Source organism: Saccopteryx bilineata, chromosome 1 (assembly GCF_036850765.1).
Source record: "Saccopteryx bilineata isolate mSacBil1 chromosome 1, mSacBil1_pri_phased_curated, whole genome shotgun sequence".
In the NCBI taxonomy this organism is placed as follows: Eukaryota; Metazoa; Chordata; class Mammalia; order Chiroptera; family Emballonuridae; genus Saccopteryx; species Saccopteryx bilineata.
The window spans coordinates 122,315,470-122,335,298 of NC_089490.1; the positions used below are offsets into that span (position 1 = coordinate 122,315,470).

General features: G+C 34.7%; 1 protein-coding gene across 1 annotated transcript in view; it reads left to right on the forward strand.

The window, feature by feature from the left end:
- Positions 1-18,037, forward strand: part of ETNK1 (ethanolamine kinase 1) — a 60,772-nt gene extending 42,735 nt beyond the window's left edge. The window contains exons 5-8 of the mRNA XM_066264748.1: positions 733-816; positions 1,520-1,680; positions 12,089-12,162; positions 12,480-18,037. Coding sequence (XP_066120845.1) covers positions 733-816; positions 1,520-1,680; positions 12,089-12,162; positions 12,480-12,552 — 392 coding nt within the window. The 3' untranslated portion in view covers positions 12,553-18,037. The remainder of the gene's footprint in view (positions 1-732; positions 817-1,519; positions 1,681-12,088; positions 12,163-12,479) is intronic.
- Positions 18,038-19,829: the final 1,792 nt, after the last annotated feature.

A 19,829-nucleotide genomic window follows, 5' to 3' on the forward strand; every position in this document is an offset into this window, starting at 1 on the left:
CCATTTTGATCCCCCCCTTCTGTTTCTCAACTTTTTCTTGTCTCTTAAAAAAACAAAACATATATCTTTATTGAGCCAGAAATTTCTATAGTACTCTGTGTACCTTTGCTTTTTAAAAAAAAGATAAACACCACTTTAATTCTGCTTAGGTATGCTATTGGAAACCTTAGTTATATGGCATGCCAAGAGATTGTAAGAGTTGGAGTGTAACCAAATTTTTTAATTAGGGATATAGTTAAGTTGATCAGCAAGTGTTAATAGCATAACTGCAGGATTCACAAAATTCAGGTCTTTCAAAGTTTGTATTTGATTTCTATATGTAGATTAGCTTGCCAGTTCATGTTAGAGTATCACAGATTAAAATTACCTAGATAATTAACACTTTCCAAAGATAGTGTTCATTTCTAATTAAACTTGTATTTTAAAGTAACTGATGCCCCCATGTGGTGAAAGACATTTTGATTTTTTTTTGAACCTAGAGAATGACTATACAGTATTTTGACTTTGCTCATTAATGTTCATAAAGAAGCTGTTGACCAAGATACCTAATTTGAATTTTGTAAAGCTCATTGCCATAAAATTCACAGCCTTTCTCTGTATTGTCTCGGAAGTGCATGTAACCAAGCACGTACAGTGAGACAAAATGTTGGAAGCTATTTAATTACAAATAGCTTAGGGATTTTTTGATCTTATATATGATTTCTTATGTCTTTGTATTTGTGTCTCACATAGGTGATGTGCAGTTCATTGATTATGAATATTCCGGATACAACTACCTGGCATATGATATTGGAAATCATTTCAATGAATTTGCAGGTAAAATTCAGGGCTTAACTAATGGAGTAGCATATATAACTTTAAAATGATACTTTCAGAATTTTTTTTCTTTAAAATAGATATACTGGGAACAGGAGCAACATTTTTTAACTTCTTCCTGACCTTTGTTCTTTGTTTTTTACTGAAAGACAGAGAAGACTTAGTCTTTAACTTCTTAAGGAAAATAAAAATAATTATTGCGGTTTCTATTAAGACCTGACATAGTGCAAAATGCTTTATAAGTCTCATCTCACCTTATTTTTTCCTTCACCATATTTTTAATATCAGGTGTGTGATAATGTTTCATTGTAAAATGTATTTCTTACCCTGTGAGTAATGGTCAAGAAAGTTTTAGAGACATAGCATAGTTCTAGGAAATGCTTTAAGTATTAGTGTGCACAACCTTTTGGGATGCTTACTAAAATGAAGATTTGGTGCTTCTGAAGCAGGTAGTTTAAGCTTCACACTATGAACTATTGAAGCAACGAGAATTGATTATGGTAGGCAACTATATTGTGCATTTGAACTTAAATCATAATACATTATGATTGGTGTATTATTTTAATAAATGCTAATTAAATCTTATTTCAACCAAATGTATAATTTTTTTTCTTGAAAATTATGTATATGGTAAGAATTCTTAAAGTATAGATAAAAGGATGTATTTTAAAAATCGTCATTGTACTTTTCTTTTTCATTTTAGGTGTGAGTGATGTAGACTATAGTCTCTATCCAGGTAGAGAACTACAGGGCCAGTGGCTGCGTTCTTACCTTGAAGCCTACAAAGAATATAAGGGCTTTGGCACTGAAGTTACTGAAAAGGAGGTAGAAATACTCTTCATCCAAGTCAATCAGTTTGCATTGGTAAGTTTAAATGTTAACATGATTCTTCATATGATTTAAAAATATTTCAGATTTTTATTTTATGAAACAATTTCCCATTTTAAATTTTGTTCAAATTGACAAAATATGATGTTTATATTTCTTCTATTATAATACTTTTGAGGACAAAGATTTTGTGCCATTCCCACAACTGCATTTCCAACCCCTAGGAACTGCCTGGTCACATGATAAATATTCAGTAAATAGATTCCAGTTAGAGTTAAGAATGATTGTGAAGCATTTTTTTTATATTAATATGTATTCTCTTTCTTTGCATTATTGAAAACAGAATTAAGGACAGATTTGGGGGAAATGAGGTTTTCCACAATACATTAATCATTACATCTTAATAGTAACGTGATAGAAATATATTGGAAGAATCAGTAGAATGATATTTTTAAAACTTACCCAGTATTGCCTGACCAGGTGGTGACAAAGTGGATAGAGCATTGGACTGGATACAGATGACCCAGGTTCGAATCCCCTACGTCGTCGGTGTGAGCTCTGGCTTGTCTGGCTTGAGCCCAAGGTCACTGGCTTGAGCCAGGGGTCACTCTTTCTGCTGTAGCCCCCTGGTCATAGCACATATGAGAAAGCAATCATTGAACAACTAAGGCGCCATAAGGAAGAATTGGTGCTTCTCATCTCTCCCTTTCTGCCTGTCTGTCCCTGTCTGTTCCACTCACTATCTCTTTCTCTGTCCCTGTCTCTTTTGCTAAAAAGGAAAAGAAAAACTTACCCAGTATTTTCTCTTCTTGACCTTGTTTTGAAAAGTAGTTATTTTTGTTTCTTAGATATGTTAATGCTTTTTTATTTTAAAGACCCATTTAAACTAGTTTGTTTAAATTACCTTTTAAGAACAGCATAATACTTAAAAATTAGCTTTCAGCTAGGATGTTAATACAATTACATTGAACTAAGTCAGAGTTATTTTGGCTACTTCTTTTTGGTTTTAATATAATTCTGTACAGTTGACAAGGGGAATTTTTGCTATGTATTCTCTACAAATAGATACTCTCGGTGATTCACACATGTATTGTTTCCATAGTCTTAAGAGCAGCATTTCCCCAGAACAATTCAAAATACATTTCAAGTAAGAGGATGTTCTGAAATGGAACTTCACATGCTACTTTGATAAGATCTAGTTTCAGTAGAACTATTTGTTAAATTAATGGTATGCTCTCTAGCTGGCCCTAGGATGCCTACTGTTTCTTCTTATTTTTTTTAGGCATGATTTTAAAGTAGAGAACATAGAGTTTCTTTCTCATGAAATCCTTTAGTGAACTTCAGAATCAGTCTAGTACTTTTATGTAGCCAACTTCTATATTAACTTGAGTAGTAGTAGTATTGTTATAGTCTGTATTTGTTCTATGTACCTATTTAAAAAAATTATTTCTAAAGCATTGAGTTTATTCATTGCCACAGAAAGTTCACATAGCTTATAAATTCTTAGTCAACAATCTCATTGTTTAGTACTAGCGTGCTAACCTGTGTTCCTTTGTAAATTTTTTTAAATGTTTATTTTACTGATTTTAGAGAGAGAGGAAAGGTGAGAGGGAGAGAGAGGACAGGAACATTTATCTGTTCCTGTGTGTGCCCTGACTGGGAATTGAACCGGCAACCTCTGCACTTCGGGACACTGCTCTAACCAACTGAACCATTAGCCAGTTGTGGCCAGAGCCCGTTGCAAACTTTTTAAATTTATTTATTTTGATTTTTAGAAAGAGAGACAGAAAGAGAGAGAGGGACAGACAGAGACAGGAACGGCGGAAGAAGCATTAATTCATAGTTGTGTCATTTTAGTTGTTCATTGATTGCTCCTCTGATGTGCATTGACTAATGGGCTCCAGCTGAGCCAGTGATCCCTTGCTCCAGCCAGATACGGTGTGTGGCACGTGGGGCTTCAAGTCAGTGACCTTGGGTTCATGTTGATGATACTGCACTCAAGTTGGTGACCTTGGGGCTTCAAACTTGGGACATCAGTGTCCCAGGTTGATGCGCTATCCACTGCAACACCACCAGTCAGACTCCCTTTGTAAACTTTTGATATTTAACATCTTTCTTTGGGTACTGTGGTTTTATGCATACACACACACACACACACACACACACACACACACACTTATTAAAAAAAGTTACTTCTGGTTTGAGTACCAAGTTATTTGTAAATTTTCATTAATCAGCTATCCAATATTTATTGTTACTGTAAGTTTTATATATGGAGGCTTAAAAAAGGAGTAAAAGTGCAATTCTTCAGAGTGCTTATCATGTAGAAGGGCAGATAAAAATGTATAAAATGTCTCTTTTTGGATGAAATTTAATACACATTCTATTTAAAATTCTTAGCAAATTCAAATTGAAAGGAAACTTAACCTAATCCTTTAAAAAAGGAATATATTTATGAAATGCATAGCAAACATATTCATGAAATGTCAAATGTTCAATGGAAGGCCATATAGGAAAAGACTAAAGAACAGTTGACAAAGAGACAAAGCTTCAATACTTTACCATTTATTAAGCTAGTTTGGGTTTGAATTCCTCTTATCTAAATTCTACTGATCCTCTGTAATGTGCTTTTCTTGCCCTTTCTCTTTTTGATGTTTTTCTTCTGAGGTAGGTTTAAGTTCCTTCCCTCTTTCCCTCCCTCCTTCCTGCCCTCCCTCCTTCCCTCTGTTACCAACTCTTAATTTTATCCCATCAGTCATTAAGTAAATAACTGTCACAATCTCAAGTGTTTGAATGGATAATTAATTGGAAAGGCAAGGCGTAATAAAAGCAAACCCTAACCTTTCTCCTTTACCATCTTTCATGTGCTCCTCAGCCTACTATAATGTCCATTTCTTACTATTGTATATAAGAAAATTTGGTGTAGGGTTACCAATAATGCATAATTGTTAAGTCTGGGCTAAACATTTTAGTCTCTATCTTACTTGATCTGTTCATAGTATTTGACAATATTTACCATTGATTTTTAGAATTTTGACGTTGGCCTGGCGTATAGATATTCTGAGTTCGATTTTAGTCAGGGCACACAGGAGAAGTGTGACCATCTGCTTCTCTGCCCCCCCCCCCACCACCACTACGTCCCTTTCTTTTCCTCTTCCCCTACCACAGCCAGTGGCTTGATTGCTTCAAGTGTCACCTGGGGAGCTGAGGATAGCTTGGTTGGTCTCAGCAGGTCCACCTCAAGTGCTAAAAATAGCTGGAGCCCTGGATGTTGGCTCAGTGGTAGAACATCGGCCAGATTGTGGATGTCCCGGGTTCAATTCCCCATCAAAGCGCACAGGAGAAGCTACCATCTGCTTCTCCACTCCTCCCCTTTACCCATCCTCTTTCTCTCTCTCTCTCTCTCTCTCTTCCTCTCTCTCTCTCTCCCTCCCCCCCACCCCCACCCCCTGCAGCCATGGCTCTATTGGTTTGAGCGCATTGGTCTGGACGGTGAGGATGGCTCCGGTGAGGATGGCTTTGTCTCTGCCACAGGCCCTAAAAATAGCTCCTTGCAAGCCCCAGATGTGCAGAGCATTGGCCCCAGACGGATTGCCCATTGGATCCTGGTTGGGGTACATACAGGAGTCAGTCTCTGTCTCTCTGTTGTCCTTTGAAAAGAAGAAGAAAAATAGCTCAGTTGATTTGAGCATCGGCCCCAGGCTTGGGTTGCAGAGTGGATCCCAGTTGGGGTGGTAGTCTGTCTCACTATCTCCCCTCTCACTTAAAAAGAAATTGTTTTTGATTAATTTTTTTGGTGTCATTCTTTTTGGGTTTTCGTTTATTGTTGTTTCCTGTTATTTTCTTTCCTGGTTCTTTTTTCCTCTCTTCTCCCAACCATCTTACATGTTGATGTTCCCTGGTATTCTGATTATGGGCTTTCCCCTTCTTTTACTTTACTATATTATCATTGGGTAATTAGTCCAATGGGTGATTGTTGTTCTTTTTGTTAATGATTCCAAGTTGAGTTTTTCTCTCTGTTCAGATCAGTACCAGATATCTCTATCCTCGGCCACATCAGTATTTGACCACAGTATGTCTAAACTTGAATTTAATTTCATGCCTTCTGTCCTCTATCTCATTATTTTTTTTTCTATTATCTTGATTTAATTAAAATACCATCCATTTAGTTGCTGCCTGAAACCAGGAAAGAAAGAAATTTTTTTTCATGTACTCTTCTTCATTCCCACATTTTTTGTTTCCAAATTCTGTTATTCTTGGTTTCTCTGAGTTTTATGAAGCCTTTGATTAAGGCCTTAATGTTTCATATATATTAGCTTGTGCTGATCTCATGGTGTGCAGGGTTTTTTTTCTGTCTGTAATTCATCCTGTATATTTAAAATAGTGATCTTTGTAATAACTAGAATGTAGCTAATGAATCTGATGTGTCACTTTCCTACTTTATGACTCCTGTGACTTCCAGAATGAAATCCAGATAACATCTACAAATTTGTCATTTTACCCATTTCCCACATTCCACTTCTGCTCTACAGAGTTATCTTTTCTGTGCGCTTCATGATATTTCAAGCCTGAATGTTTTTGTATAGGCTATTCCTTCCTACCTGTTATGCCTTTTACCTGGATCTTTCTTTTTTTTATAGATTTGTCGTAAATAATATTTTCTCCTCTGGGACTCCTCCTTTCTTGATCACTTGTCTCAAAGAAGACAGCTTCTCATACATTCTAAAAGCTGTTTTGATCAGGGGGAAAAAGAGGTTTGAATAAGGCCTGGTACAGATATATATAAATATATGCTTGGTAAATGTTATTGCTCAGAGATCAGACTTAAAAAATTAAGAGACTTCACTTTTTATTGTTTGCTATAATAAGTTGTAAGTAATGGCAAACAAATAGTATTTGCATTATTAAGCCAAATAAGCTAGAATATACATATGGGATTTTTACGTTTTGAGGAGTTTTTAGGCATATTCTTTTATTCTCATTTTCTGTAATAATAATAATTAACATTTTATTGAGTCTTTGTTATATACTGGGTGTAGATAGATGCTATTATTCCTTTTTCTGATGTGTGTTTTTCCACATCATCAAGCCATTTTCCAATTCCCAGCAGACAGTTACTGGCTGGGTTCCAACAAATCTTTTTTTTCTTTTCCAAGTAGGAGGAAGGGAGATAGACTTCTACATGTGCTCCGACCACGATCCACCTGGCAGCCCTCCTCTGAGGCCAGTGCCCTGCCCGTCTGGGGGTGTGCTCACAACCAAGCTAATTTAGCACCTGAGGCAGATGCTCCAGGGAGCCATTGTCAGTGCCAGGGGCCAGTGCACTCAAACCAGTCGAGCCATGGCTGCAGGAGGGGAAGAGAGAGAGAGAGAGAGAAAGAGAGCGAAAGAGAAAGAGAGGCAGGGAAGGAGAGGGAGGTGTGAAGAAGCAGATGTTTGTTACTCCTGTATGTTCTGACCAGGAATCGAACTTGGGACAGCCACATACCAGGCCTATGCTCTACTACTGAGCCAACTGGCCAGGGCTGGTTCCTACAAATTTAGCTCAGTGTTGACCATATCTACCTGGAGATAGTGTCAGATCCCACAGGTTAAGAAGAGATTTAGTCCCAAAAGACTGTGTGTTTGTCTTTCTCTCACTTCACCTCTTCCCCCTTAGATGCCAGTTGCATGCAGGTCTGAGTTGTTACCTGTGCTTCTTACCTACTATCTAAATTACACAACTCCTTGGTTTTGATTAATTTGTTAAAGTGGCTAACAGAACTCAAACATTTGCAAATGCTTACCAGTTTATTATGAAGGATAATATAAAATATACAAAAGAATGGCTAGATTAAGAGGTACACGGGGCAGAGTCCAGAAAGGTCCTGAATGCTGAACTTCTTTTTGCTGGAGTTTAAGGTACACCAATTCCCCAGCATGTCTGTGTTTACCAACATGGAGGCTTTCCAAACTTCTTTTTTTGGGATTTCTACGAGGCTCCATTACACATAGGCAACATTGATTAAGTCATTGCCACTAATGTTTGATTCAATCTCTAGCCCATTTCCCTTCCCCGATGGTTAGGAGGTGGTGGGACTGAAAGTTTCAATCCTCTCTTCACTTTGTAGGTTCCCTTGGCAACCAGTCCTCATCAATAGGGGTTTTCTAGAAATCACCTCATTAACATAAAGTCAGGTATGCTTGAAATGGGCTTTTTATGAATTACAGGATACTCCTTCCACTTCTGTGGTTTCAGATATACTCAAGAAACTGACAAAAGACCAAATATCACAAAAGATGCTCCCATTTGGCTTATGCTTAGGAAGTTCCAAGGATTGGATAAAGATTGAATATAATTCTTATTATAAAATATAATATCACACTTGCATTTTACATGTGAGGAGATAGTTAGAAAGGAGTTAATTAAATTGCTCAAAGCCACACAGCTAGTACTTTTTGCAGTTTGACTTCAGAACCCAGCCCATTTCTTTTAAACCATTGTTTCCTGTGTGTGTGACCAGCTTTTTATACTTTACTACATCATGTATTCATTTTTTATACCTGTATTTGATTGGAAGTTCTATATCCTGTTAGCAACACAGTATAACAAAGTGCAATAATATATTTTAAATAGTATTTTATTAGCAACATAATTTTTAAAAATTAAATTCATTGGAATGATTGGTTAATTTATATGTTTCAAGTGTACACTTCTATGATACCTGATCTGGATGGTGCACTGGGTGCCAGCCACCCAGAGTCAAACCATCTTCCATCACCATGTATTTTACCCCTGCCCCCTCACCCCCTCTGTTAATCACCAATTGTCTGTGAGCTTTTGTTTGATTTTTTATTTATCTGTTGCTTTTGGTTTTATATTCCATCTATTTGTGAAATCATACAGTTCTTAACTTTTTCTCTGACATTTCATTTAGCATGATATTCTCAAGGTTCATCCATGTTGTCACAAATGGCAGTATTTTATTTTTTCTTATGGCTCAGGTAATATTCCATTGTATACATTTACCACATATTCTTTACCCATTCATCTGTCAAAGGACACTTTGCTTGTTTCTATGTCTTAGCCACTAAATAATACTGGAATGAACACAGGAGTGCATTTATCTTTGCGAATAAATGTTTTCAAATTTTTCAGGTATAACTCAGAAGAGGCTTTGATGGGTCATATGGTAACTCTATATTCTGAACCGCCATACTGTTTGTTCATGGTGGCTGTACCATTTACGTTCCTACTAGCAGTGAATTAGGATTTCTTTTTCTCCACAACCTCTCCAACTCTTGTTATTGTTTTGTTAATAATAGCTATTCTAAGATGTACAAGGTGGTATCTCATTGTACTTTTGATCTGCATTTCCCTAACAGTTAAGTTGAGCATTTTTTCATTTATCTTTTGGCCATTTGTATGTCTTCTTGGAAGAAGTGTCTAGATCCTCTGACCATTTTTTAATTGGATTGTTTGTTTGGTGTTGAGTTTTATTTATGAGTATTTAATATAGTTTGTATATTAACCCCTTGTGAGAACTATTGTTTGCAAATATCTTCTCCCATTTGGTTAATTGCCTTTTTGTTTTGTTGGCTATTTCTTTTGCTATGCGGATTTTTTAGTTCAATATAGTCTTATTTATTTTTGCCTTTACTACCTTTGTTTTTGGGGTCAAATTCATAAACTCTTCTCTAAGACTTAAGATTCATAAATTTAATACCTATGTTTTCTTCTATGTACTTTATTGTTTCAGATCTTAGAAACTGTAGTCTAGTTTTGTTGTTTTGTATGTGACTTTTCAGTTTTCCCAGCACCATTTATCAAAGAGATATTTTCTCTGTTTTATGTTTTTGGCTCCTTAAAATGACAAAGCGTTATTAAAAAAGATTGAAAAGGTATGATGAAATGAAAAGATATTCTGTGTTCATGGATTGGAAGATTCAACATAGTTAAAATGTTCATCATATTACCCAAAGCAAAACAGATTTAATACACTCTCCATCAAAATCCCAAAACATTTTTTAAAGAAATAGAATAAAAAGTCATAGATCAGTTTAGAACCACAAAAGACCCTGAATAGCTAAAGCAGTCCTGAGAAAAATGAATGAAGTTGGATGTATCACACTTCCTGTCTTCAATGTATATTACAAAGCAATAATAATCACAACAGCATGGTATTGACAGAAAAACAGACACACAGACTAGTGAAACAGATTGAGAGTTTCATATGTATATGGGCAAATAATTTTTAGCAACATACTTAAATTTTTTTTTCTTTTCTTAGAGAGAGAGAGAGAGATGGACAGACAGAAAGGGAGAGATATGAGAAGCATCAATTCTTCCTTGTGGCACCTTAGTTGTTCACTAATTGCTTTCTCATATATGCCTTGACCAGGGGGCTACAGCCAAGCTAGTGAATTCCCTTTTAAAGCCAGCGACCATGGGGTCATGTCTGTGACCCCACACTCAAGCTGGTGAGCCTGTGCTCAAGCCAGATGAGTCTGCACCAAGTCAGTGACCTAAGGGCTTTGAACCTGGATCCTTGGCATCCCAGGCTGATGCTCCATGCCACCACCTGGTCTGGCAACATATGTTTAAAATAGAGATCTTTTTTATATTTCTAGTTAGAGTATTTCTTAAGTAAGTCTTACTAGCGTTATCAGGATATTAAAATAATTATCATATTTAACTGAAAATGATCGTAGAGCACACACACACACACACACACACACAATTACTTTATAGCTCCTATTTACACAGTCATTTGTTGTCTCCGTTAAGTCCTAAAACCCATTTTTCTCTGATGTAAAGTTGTGTTACTTTATGTTGTGGTTGGTTATGCAGAATTTTGGGGTCAAAAAATTGTTTTTAGATGTTTCTCACCCATAGAACATTCTTCACATCAGTGATATCTGTGTGTGTGTGTGTGTGTGTGTGTGTCCATTTGTGTATATATATATATGATATATGTACAGTGTGTCCGTAAAGTCATGATGCACTTTTGGCCGGTCACAGGAAAGCAACAAAAGACTATAGAAATGTGAAATCTGTACCAAATTAAAGGAAAACCCTCCCAGTTTCTGTAGGATGATGTGGCAGCATGTGCGCATGTGCAGATGATGACATAACAGCATGTATACAGAGGAGCAGTCCACGGCCATGCCAGTCGAGATGTGGATGGTACAGAGGAAAGTTCAGTGTGTTCTGTGGCTCCCTAAATTCAAATCCGTGACCAAAGTGCAACCTGAATATCGGCGCGTTTATAACGAAGCGCCACCACATAGGAATAACATTACTCGGTGGGATAAGCAGTTGAAGGAAACCAGCAGTTTGGTGGAGAAACCCTGTTCTGATAGGCCATCTGTCAGTGACAAGTCTGTAGAGGCTATACAGGATAGTTACCTAACGAGCCCTAAAAAATTTGTGCGTGAGCCCACATCGAACTGCACTGAATAGGTATGAAACTGGGAGAGTTTTCTTTTTATTCGGTGCAGATTTCACATTTCTATCGTCTTTTGTTGCTTTCCTGTGACCGGTCAAAAGTGCACCATGGCTTTACGGACAAACTGTATATATATATAATTTTTTTGTTTTATTTGGAGATTTGGATTATTCATTTTTATTTTTATTTTTTTATTTTTTATTTTTTTTGTATTTTTCCGAAGCTGGAAACGGGGAGAGACAGACAGACTCCCGCATGCGCCCAACCGGGATCCACCCGGCATGCCCACCAGGGGCCACGCTCTGCTCACCAGGGGGGATGCTCTGCCCGTCCGGGGGGTCGCTCTGCCGCGACCAGAGCCACTCTAGCGCCTGGGGCAGAGGCCAAGGAGCCATCCTCAGCGCCCAGGCCATCTTTGCTCCAATGGAGCCTTGGCTGCGGGAGGGGAAGAGAGAGACAGAGAGGAAGGAGGGGGGTGGGGGTGGAGAAGCAAATGGGCGCTTCTCCTTTATGCCCTGGCCAGGAATCGAACCCGGGGTCCCCCGCACGCCAGGCCGACGCTCCACCGCTGAGCCAACCGGCCAGGGCCTCATTTTTATATTTTTTATGTCAAGTAATCAAGTCCTGTAATCGTGTATTTAGGAGAGCCTGTTAGCCATTAATACCATTAAAAACACTTGGCCCAAAGAGAAACTTGGGGGGGAAAAAATAAACCACTTAGCCAACATCTATCAGTGCTGATGCTGAACTCTGCCTGTAAAAGCAGGTTACAAAAATCTAGTTCTGGTTTTTTAATGACAGTAGTTTACTAAACCCTCTTTTGGTGTAGACAAAAGTGATTTATATACACCTAGATAACTGTATACTTAAATATTACTTTGCTTTAGATATATATAAAAAAGTGTCAAGATAGTATTTTTTGTGCAACTGATAAAAAAGGAAGAAATTAACAGTGATGTTCGTTTTATAAATAAATGCATTATCATAATTCTTGATTTTTCTGCCTTTCATTTTAGGCCTCTCATTTCTTTTGGGGATTGTGGGCTTTGATTCAAGCTAAATATTCCACTATTGAGTTTGATTTTCTTGGGTAAGTTACTTTTACTGCATGCTTTATATTTGTCTCTACTTTTGAATTAATATTTAGAATTCATTAGGGATATTGTAGTTATTATTTCCAAGCAAATGTTATAAAGTTTACATACATTTAATAATTGGTCTGAGGAAATCGGGTGTAACCTGTTAAATGCGCTTAGTATTAGTGTCCAGTAGGTGGTGCAATAAACTAAAAATATGTTCCTTGAAAAATTTTAAAACTTAAAATAATTAGTTTGGAATGGTGAGTAGAAGTAAAGGGAGATTACATTTTCAGCTTTAACTAATTCTGTCATTCTTTTTTCTTACTAGGTATGCAGTTGTTCGTTTTAACCAGTACTTTAAAATGAAGCCTGAAGTTACTGCATTAAAAATACCTGAGTAAAAATATAATTATTTTCAAATAGCTGAACAATGATTGTGAAACTTAAGAAATTCTGAAAAGCCAATTATTTGTTAAAACTCTATTATTTAATTTGGTTATTTTGCTTTACAAATTATGCCTCTGTCAACCGATCTGTATTTTAAATAGATGGAATGATGTAAAAAAATAGACCTACTGCTGTCAGTATGCAGTAGAATAGAAATTTGTTAAATCTGCAAAAAAGTATAAAGATGTCAGTTTAATCTTTTTCATAATTTAATCGTTATATGTGAATTATTTATTTTAAATGTAACATGATTCTGTGACTTCTCATCTGTTAAGTGTAAGCAATGAAAATGTTTCAGAGGAATTTTTTTTTACTTCAATAAGATTAATTTTAGTTAAATGTTCCATATGTTCATTTTAACTTTTAAAAAAAATCTTGATGTACTGTAAGTAAAATGGCTTATTTACCTTTGAAATGCCAGACACTGATACAGATATTAGGATGTTCACTGAAAAATACTGTTTTGGAGGGTGAAATGCATTCACCATCTGTGTGTGATAGTGGTACATCTCTTTGAATTGAATATTGAAAACTTTCTTTTTGAGGAATAACCCTTAGAATTAAATTTTCTCCCTGCATAGTCTGTTAAATTCTCTCCTTACATAGTCTGGTAGTATAAATATTAATATTTACTGTATAATCCTGGAATAGATACAATTTTATGTTACTAAAAATCTTCAATAATGTTCTCATATACTAAATGTGGTCATTTTAAGTTACTAGATTGTTTTTAAGATTTTAGTGTGTCAAATTGCTTCTATCCAAAAGTTTTGTTTTACTTATTGAGATGTTCTATGTATTTGTTGAGTAGTAGCTAGCAGAACAATTGGTAATTTTGGAAATAAAGGTAGAGTGTATATTATACTTGGGAACAAGAAAATGTCATTTAGATTAAATCTTTTGTACACATGTTGATTCATATCTTACATTTTGGTTTCATGTTTTAGTTTGGCTCTATGTTTTTAGAATGATAGCAAGGATTGCTTGATATATGTAGGTTCAGAGAAATAAATTGAAATGATTAAAGAGATAAGGAACATTTAAGGCATTGATCTTGTACACTTACAATCTGATATAACAAAATGTGAATTAAGCAGAAATACTCCTGGTAGGAAGGATTCTGTTAGTTTTGATTTCTCTGGTTTTGTTTGTATATATTTTATTTGGGAATGAGAGGATGATAATTATTACATGGAAGGAAGTTAGATCTTTGGGATAAGTAAGCTTCCAATTTTGAAGACTGCTATGTGGAGTTGAGTAGTTCTGGTTGTCTTTACTTAGGAAATTAGTGTGACAAGCTTTTCACTTTGGTCACATAAGTGCCCATGTATAAAGTTGGCTTAATGGTCTGCATATTCAGAATATGCAACTATAAATTGATCCTCTGAGAAATCTTCTGGGGAGTCTGATGTATTATTTCAAATGACTTATATTCTCAGATAAGTGCTTTAAAATACTTGGATTATCTCAAGATGTTCAATGGTAATGAAGTAGAAACACTTAAAGGCCATTTTAAATGGTAAATTCTAGTTACATAAGTAGAATCTTAAAATCTGTATCTCTAACAGTGTTAGACCAAGATTTGTTTTCTACCTCCCCAATATTAAAAATGTTCACTTCTGTTTTTATAAAACTACATTATTGTAGAATCAATAGAATTTTACCTAGTGGACTAAATGAATGAAACCAATTAGACAATATCTTTTTATATAATGTTAGAGTGTACTTGAAAAATTGTTTTTGGTGGAATTTTTATCTGTGGTTGTAATATTTTCTTAGAATAATGAAGAATATGTAATACTCTTGGTTATTTTGCTTTCTGACTTCTTAAGTGCAGCAGTATATGTCTACTGTGGGAGGAGGCAGGTCAGTTTTCTCCCTTACTCCACACTCTGCAGACTGAGTAGAGACTCGCTGAGCCATTGCCAGTAGGCTTTGTAGCTGCTAGCTGTGACACTGTTCAAAGCGCTTCAGAAAGATTCGTATAGAAGTAAATGTAAAGTGGAATAAAGGCTCGTACTTGATGCCTAGGAGGATCCAGTGGATCTTGGAAACTTAACCAGATATTTGAGCTATTTCTCCCATTCTTTGGTTAGATTTTGATGTGGTGCTCCCACTTCTATACAGGTTTTTTGGGGATCATGCCGCAGGCTATTAGTGAGTTTTGAAATTGCTTTGTTTTTTGTTGACCATTTAAGATATTTTAAAGGAAAAACATCCCTCTAAAATTTATCCTGTGGCTTCTTGAGATGTCTGTTGCCTTTTTATGTTCAACTAAGGAACTTGAATGCCTTACCTAATAACTCAACTTGTAAGCTCATTTTGTAAATATGAAAATGGTTGTTAGAGAAGTGGCATTCATGTATACTCATTATTAGTCAATAGACCATAGTGGCCTGGAAGCTTTAACAAGCAAAATTCCACAATTTTTTCCTCTTTGTTTCTTACTTACTTGTACGATCTTACCTGAGCAGTAATATTTGATTTTTCTCCCTCCTGACCCCTGCTACCACCATTTTCTGGAAATCAAAGAAACGTGGTAGTAAATCATGCTGTTCACATGATCATTTGAGATCGATATGAGCACAAAACTCATCAACTAGGTCTGCCTGGAATGTATATAAAACAGTGTAAATAAAAATTTGTAAATTAGTGTGAATTGTATCTTGCATATGAGAATTGTGTATTGTTTTGCATTCTCTTCCCTTTTGTAGAAATTTTTATGTAAGGAACTGATCCAATTCTTTGTTTCTGGACTGGAAATAGCCAGCAGTTCTGGTTGCAAAGTGGGATAACAAGAGGAACTGGAAATAAGGTTTATCAGTTTTTGTTATGTCAGTACTTATTTATTTAGACTCTCAGTGCCTAATATGACTTTTCTTTGTTCTTTAGTTCATTAGTTTTTTGTGAGGTCAGATTTCTGCAAGTGGTCAATTAGTAATACACTGTTAGAGCTTCATTCTTTGAGTCATGATTCTAATCTAAAGCAAATTAAAAATATAATTTAATGATTGCAAACTGAAGTGCCCCCCCCCAAAAAAAAAACCCCATGGAAAATTTTGGTATCTCAGTGTGAATCAAAATTTCATGTATACAAGAGATGTGATAAAATAGCTCTTAGTTCAACCTAAGTGTATCTCAGTTGACTTCTCCAAATGTAAAATTGTTTACTATGGGATTGTAAAAGATAAAAAGGCATAAGTAGTATTCTGATGACTGCTACTTCCATTTTTGCTGAACTAAAAATATCTATTTTAACTTCATAAAGTTGTTACTGAAGCTTCCAGAGTTAAAGAGACACTCTGTTACAAGTTAGAAACCTTCACTTTATTATATGAGTATTTCTTTTTGACAATACACAAAGGTTTCTGTACTATTTTTAAATTCCTTTGTAATATAAATGAGAATACTGTTTGATTTTTCTGCTTTAATTGCCTTTAATAAGTATTTTATATTGCATTCCAAAGTGATAGAGACTTCAGTTGATAGACAAAGTTAGCAATGCTTTATACTAGGAGGATAGTCTTGTTATTGGCAGCAACTTGCACTACTTTACACAAAAAGCAAATGTTAGTAATTCTTATGCAGGGTGAAAAAATGGAATTATAAGTATGTGATAAAGCAGTTTTACCTTTATTTCAAAATTGATTTGCTCTGATTTTTCTTTAGTTCAGTCGATTTTAGAATGTCCTTTAACTAGAAACTTAGTTACATAAGACAGTCTGTTTTTGTTTCTTTTAAAAGAGAAACTAGTTATATTGAACTGCCTTTATTTTCTTCTTACATGCCACCAGTGTGATTATAGTGTTATGTTTTGGGTTTGATGTCTTTGGATAGAAAAGCGTATCAATTATTTTAAGTGAATTTTCCCCCATCTGTACAATGTGTTACTATAAAAGAAAATGCTTTGGTTTGCATTACATGAATACTTGAGAACTGAAATTCCTAAGATATATACATAATGAATTAGATTTTTCTGAACATAATTTTTTTACTAAAAATTTTATTTCTGGGTCATAATTTGAAATGGACAGAAGATTTCAACTATTTCAATAGAAAAAATAATGGTTGTTCTTATAGAGAATACCCATTTGTGTTGGCATCCAAAATTAAAGTTTTTAGTATGTTTTTCCCTGAATTCTACTTTCTATTCTTCCCTATGCACTTACTATGCTACTAATATTATCAAACAGCAGGTTAAAATAAAATGTGTTAATTATGAATCATATAACCTTTCCAGTTAGAAAAGATTGTTGTGTAAAATACGCTTAATGTAGGTAGGCATATTTTTGTTTCTATTTTATCCATTAATGGTATAAATACTCATTAATCATTTTAACAAAACATATACAAGATATTTATGAAAATGGAAAAGATTACATACTGTAGTTAAACTAGTTAGTGATGAGTAAGAAAAAGCTGGCTGATTTAAATGGTTACATTACTTAAATTTTAAAACTCTTAACAAAGGAACTTTCAAAGTTAGGTTGACATGTAATGATATTGTGTGAACTAGCTCTTCTGACCTGGAAAGATGCCCAAAAAGTTGTGTGTTGCTACTTTCATTTTGGTACTGACACAGTAAAATTTTTATTTTCCAGTAATCTGAAGAAGATCCTGTACCAAAGTAACTATAAATTGGTGGAATTTTCAAAAAGGAAACTTTCTAACTGTACTGTATTTAGGAGCCTTTGTACAGCTGAGTAAAGTTTCCATGATTTGAAATATTTAAATTTTAAAATACACTATTATAAGAAAGAAGACATGGCATTTTTCCATGTTCTTAAACGATCATTTTCTTATTTGGTTTCAGAAGAAAAATTGAATGATTGTCATTGTGTTAGTTGTATGTTAAATTGGGGAATTGGCAAAAGGCTTAAATTTGTGTTTATCCAGTGTGAACCATGGTAGTATAATGCTGCTTTGTATATAACTGTAAGTGCTACAAATAGTCTCAGCACTGAAAATGTATTGATACCTCTCAAATGAATGCAACTTTTGATGTAGGTGTTTTAATATGCCTCAGAAAGTATCTGAGAGTCTGAGAACTTGTTAATGTGTTTGGTAATGAAGATACTTCCTGTTTTTTGTTTCATATTTTCATGTTTGAATTTTAATTTTTACATTTTTACTACTGTTAATTTAAATAAAATTTGTTCTGTGGATAAAATGGGGTTGCCAGTGAAGAAAACTAAAAACAGCCTCATTCATGTAACTGCTTCTGTAAAAACGTTTTTGTTCTATGTTCATAAACTTTTAATGAAGCTGTTTGTATTTCTGTTTAAATATAAGTGATGTTTAGGCTTTATTTTTGTTTAATAAGGCCTTTTACCATTGATTAAATGAAGGAATGTATCTTTTTGAAGAGATTTATATTCTGTAAATAAAAAAATTGGTTGTAACAATAAAGTTGGGTTTTAGTTGCAGTGTCTCCATAAATCTTGTCATTTCAATTAATTTTTGTGGTTTTCTTTTTGTGGAAAAAAGACTTTTTGAAGTTAGTGTATAATTGTGTATTTTAAATGATCATTTAATTTCTAATTCTCTGGTTTTATAATACAGTGTTAAAAGGTTTTGAAAAAAGCTTTACTTTAGAAAATTTGAGACAAGATTGTAGAAGATGATGTAACTTATGAACAAATGCTATTTACCTAGTTTAAAAAGTCATAATTCTAACCATTGTACTTTGTGTCTTCACTGTTCTTGGGGCTAGAAACAGATGTATATAAGATAATGATTTAGGCTCTACAGTATAGGCAGGGAGCATCTATTCTACTAGCATTTATTAAGTTCTTTCTAATTATCAGGTAATTTAATAGATGGATATGCAAAGATGTTCTCTACCTTCAGATAGTGTTTATCATGAGATCAGTTCTCCATAACAAAAAATGTCAGCAATGAGTACAAGAATGTGTGTACGTGTTTATTATGATGACTGCAAAATAGTAACTTTTCAGTGCTGTCACATCCTCAGTATTATGTGAGAGCAATTTGCACACACAGTTCTTAGTGGATTATAATGTTATTGTACTTACTTCTATTGATGTTAAAATTGTCTAAATTTTGGCTTTCGGGAGCCCCATCAAATCTAATTCCTGTGTCATTTTGATAATGCACTAACATTTTTTGATCACTTTGTCACTTTCTAGTAAAACAAGATGTTGCAGTTTAATTTTGTACCTTTCCCTTCCTGAGCCCTGGAATTAGCCATTTCTTCCAAGAGTCTGGCTCCTTTTACTGGGAATGGTACTTAAAACTTAGATCTAGCAGCTATGTATGCTTCCTAAAAATTAAAAATGTTTTATTTATTGATTTTAGAGAGAAAGGGAGAAAAATATCTATTTGTTGTTCCACTTAAAAATACATTTATTGGTGGATTATTGCATGTGTCCTGACCAAGGACCGAATCTGCAACCTTGGCATATTGGGATGACACTCTAACCAACTGAGCTATCCAGCCAGGGCAGTTACATAGCTTATTTCTCTCAGTAGGCCACTGATCCTAGACCCCTTAGGCTGTCAAAGCAGGAAACACACTCATCTACTTCTTAAATACATAGAAGATTTTAGAAATACAGACTTTAGAAATTAAGTTCATTCTAACACCTTCAATTTTTATTTCAACTTCAGTTTTCCCTTTCCTATTTTGTATCTGTTTTTCTTTTTTCTTTTTTTAAATTTATTTTTTATTAATTTTAATGGGATGACTGATCAATCAGGGTACATAGGTTTAGAGAAAACATCTCCAGGTTATTTTGACATTTGATTATGTTGCATACCCATCACCCAAAGTCATATAGTCTTCCATCACCTTCTAACTGGTTTTCTTTGTGCCCCCCCCCCCCAACCACCGCACTCTTGTCCATGACCCTGAGTCTCATTTTTATGTCCCACATATGTATGGAATCAGATCTTAATTTTTTTTCTTATTTACTTATTTCTCTCAGTATAATGTTTTTATTAATTTTTGGAGAATATTTAGAAGCTATGGTCCGGTGCCAGGTGTATTCATTATCCCTGGTGTGTTACTACTAAATTCTGTCAGTTAACAAAATTAGGAAATTAAATATGTAATACAGTTTTTAATATACATAACATCTATATTTTTTGATCCATCTGTTTTTGTACCTAGAATAGTTAAGCACACTTAACTAGATCCTTTTCCTGTCTCCTAGTTAATACTTTATTTCCATTGCTTTATCATTTTCTCTTTAGCTTGTGTGAATTATTT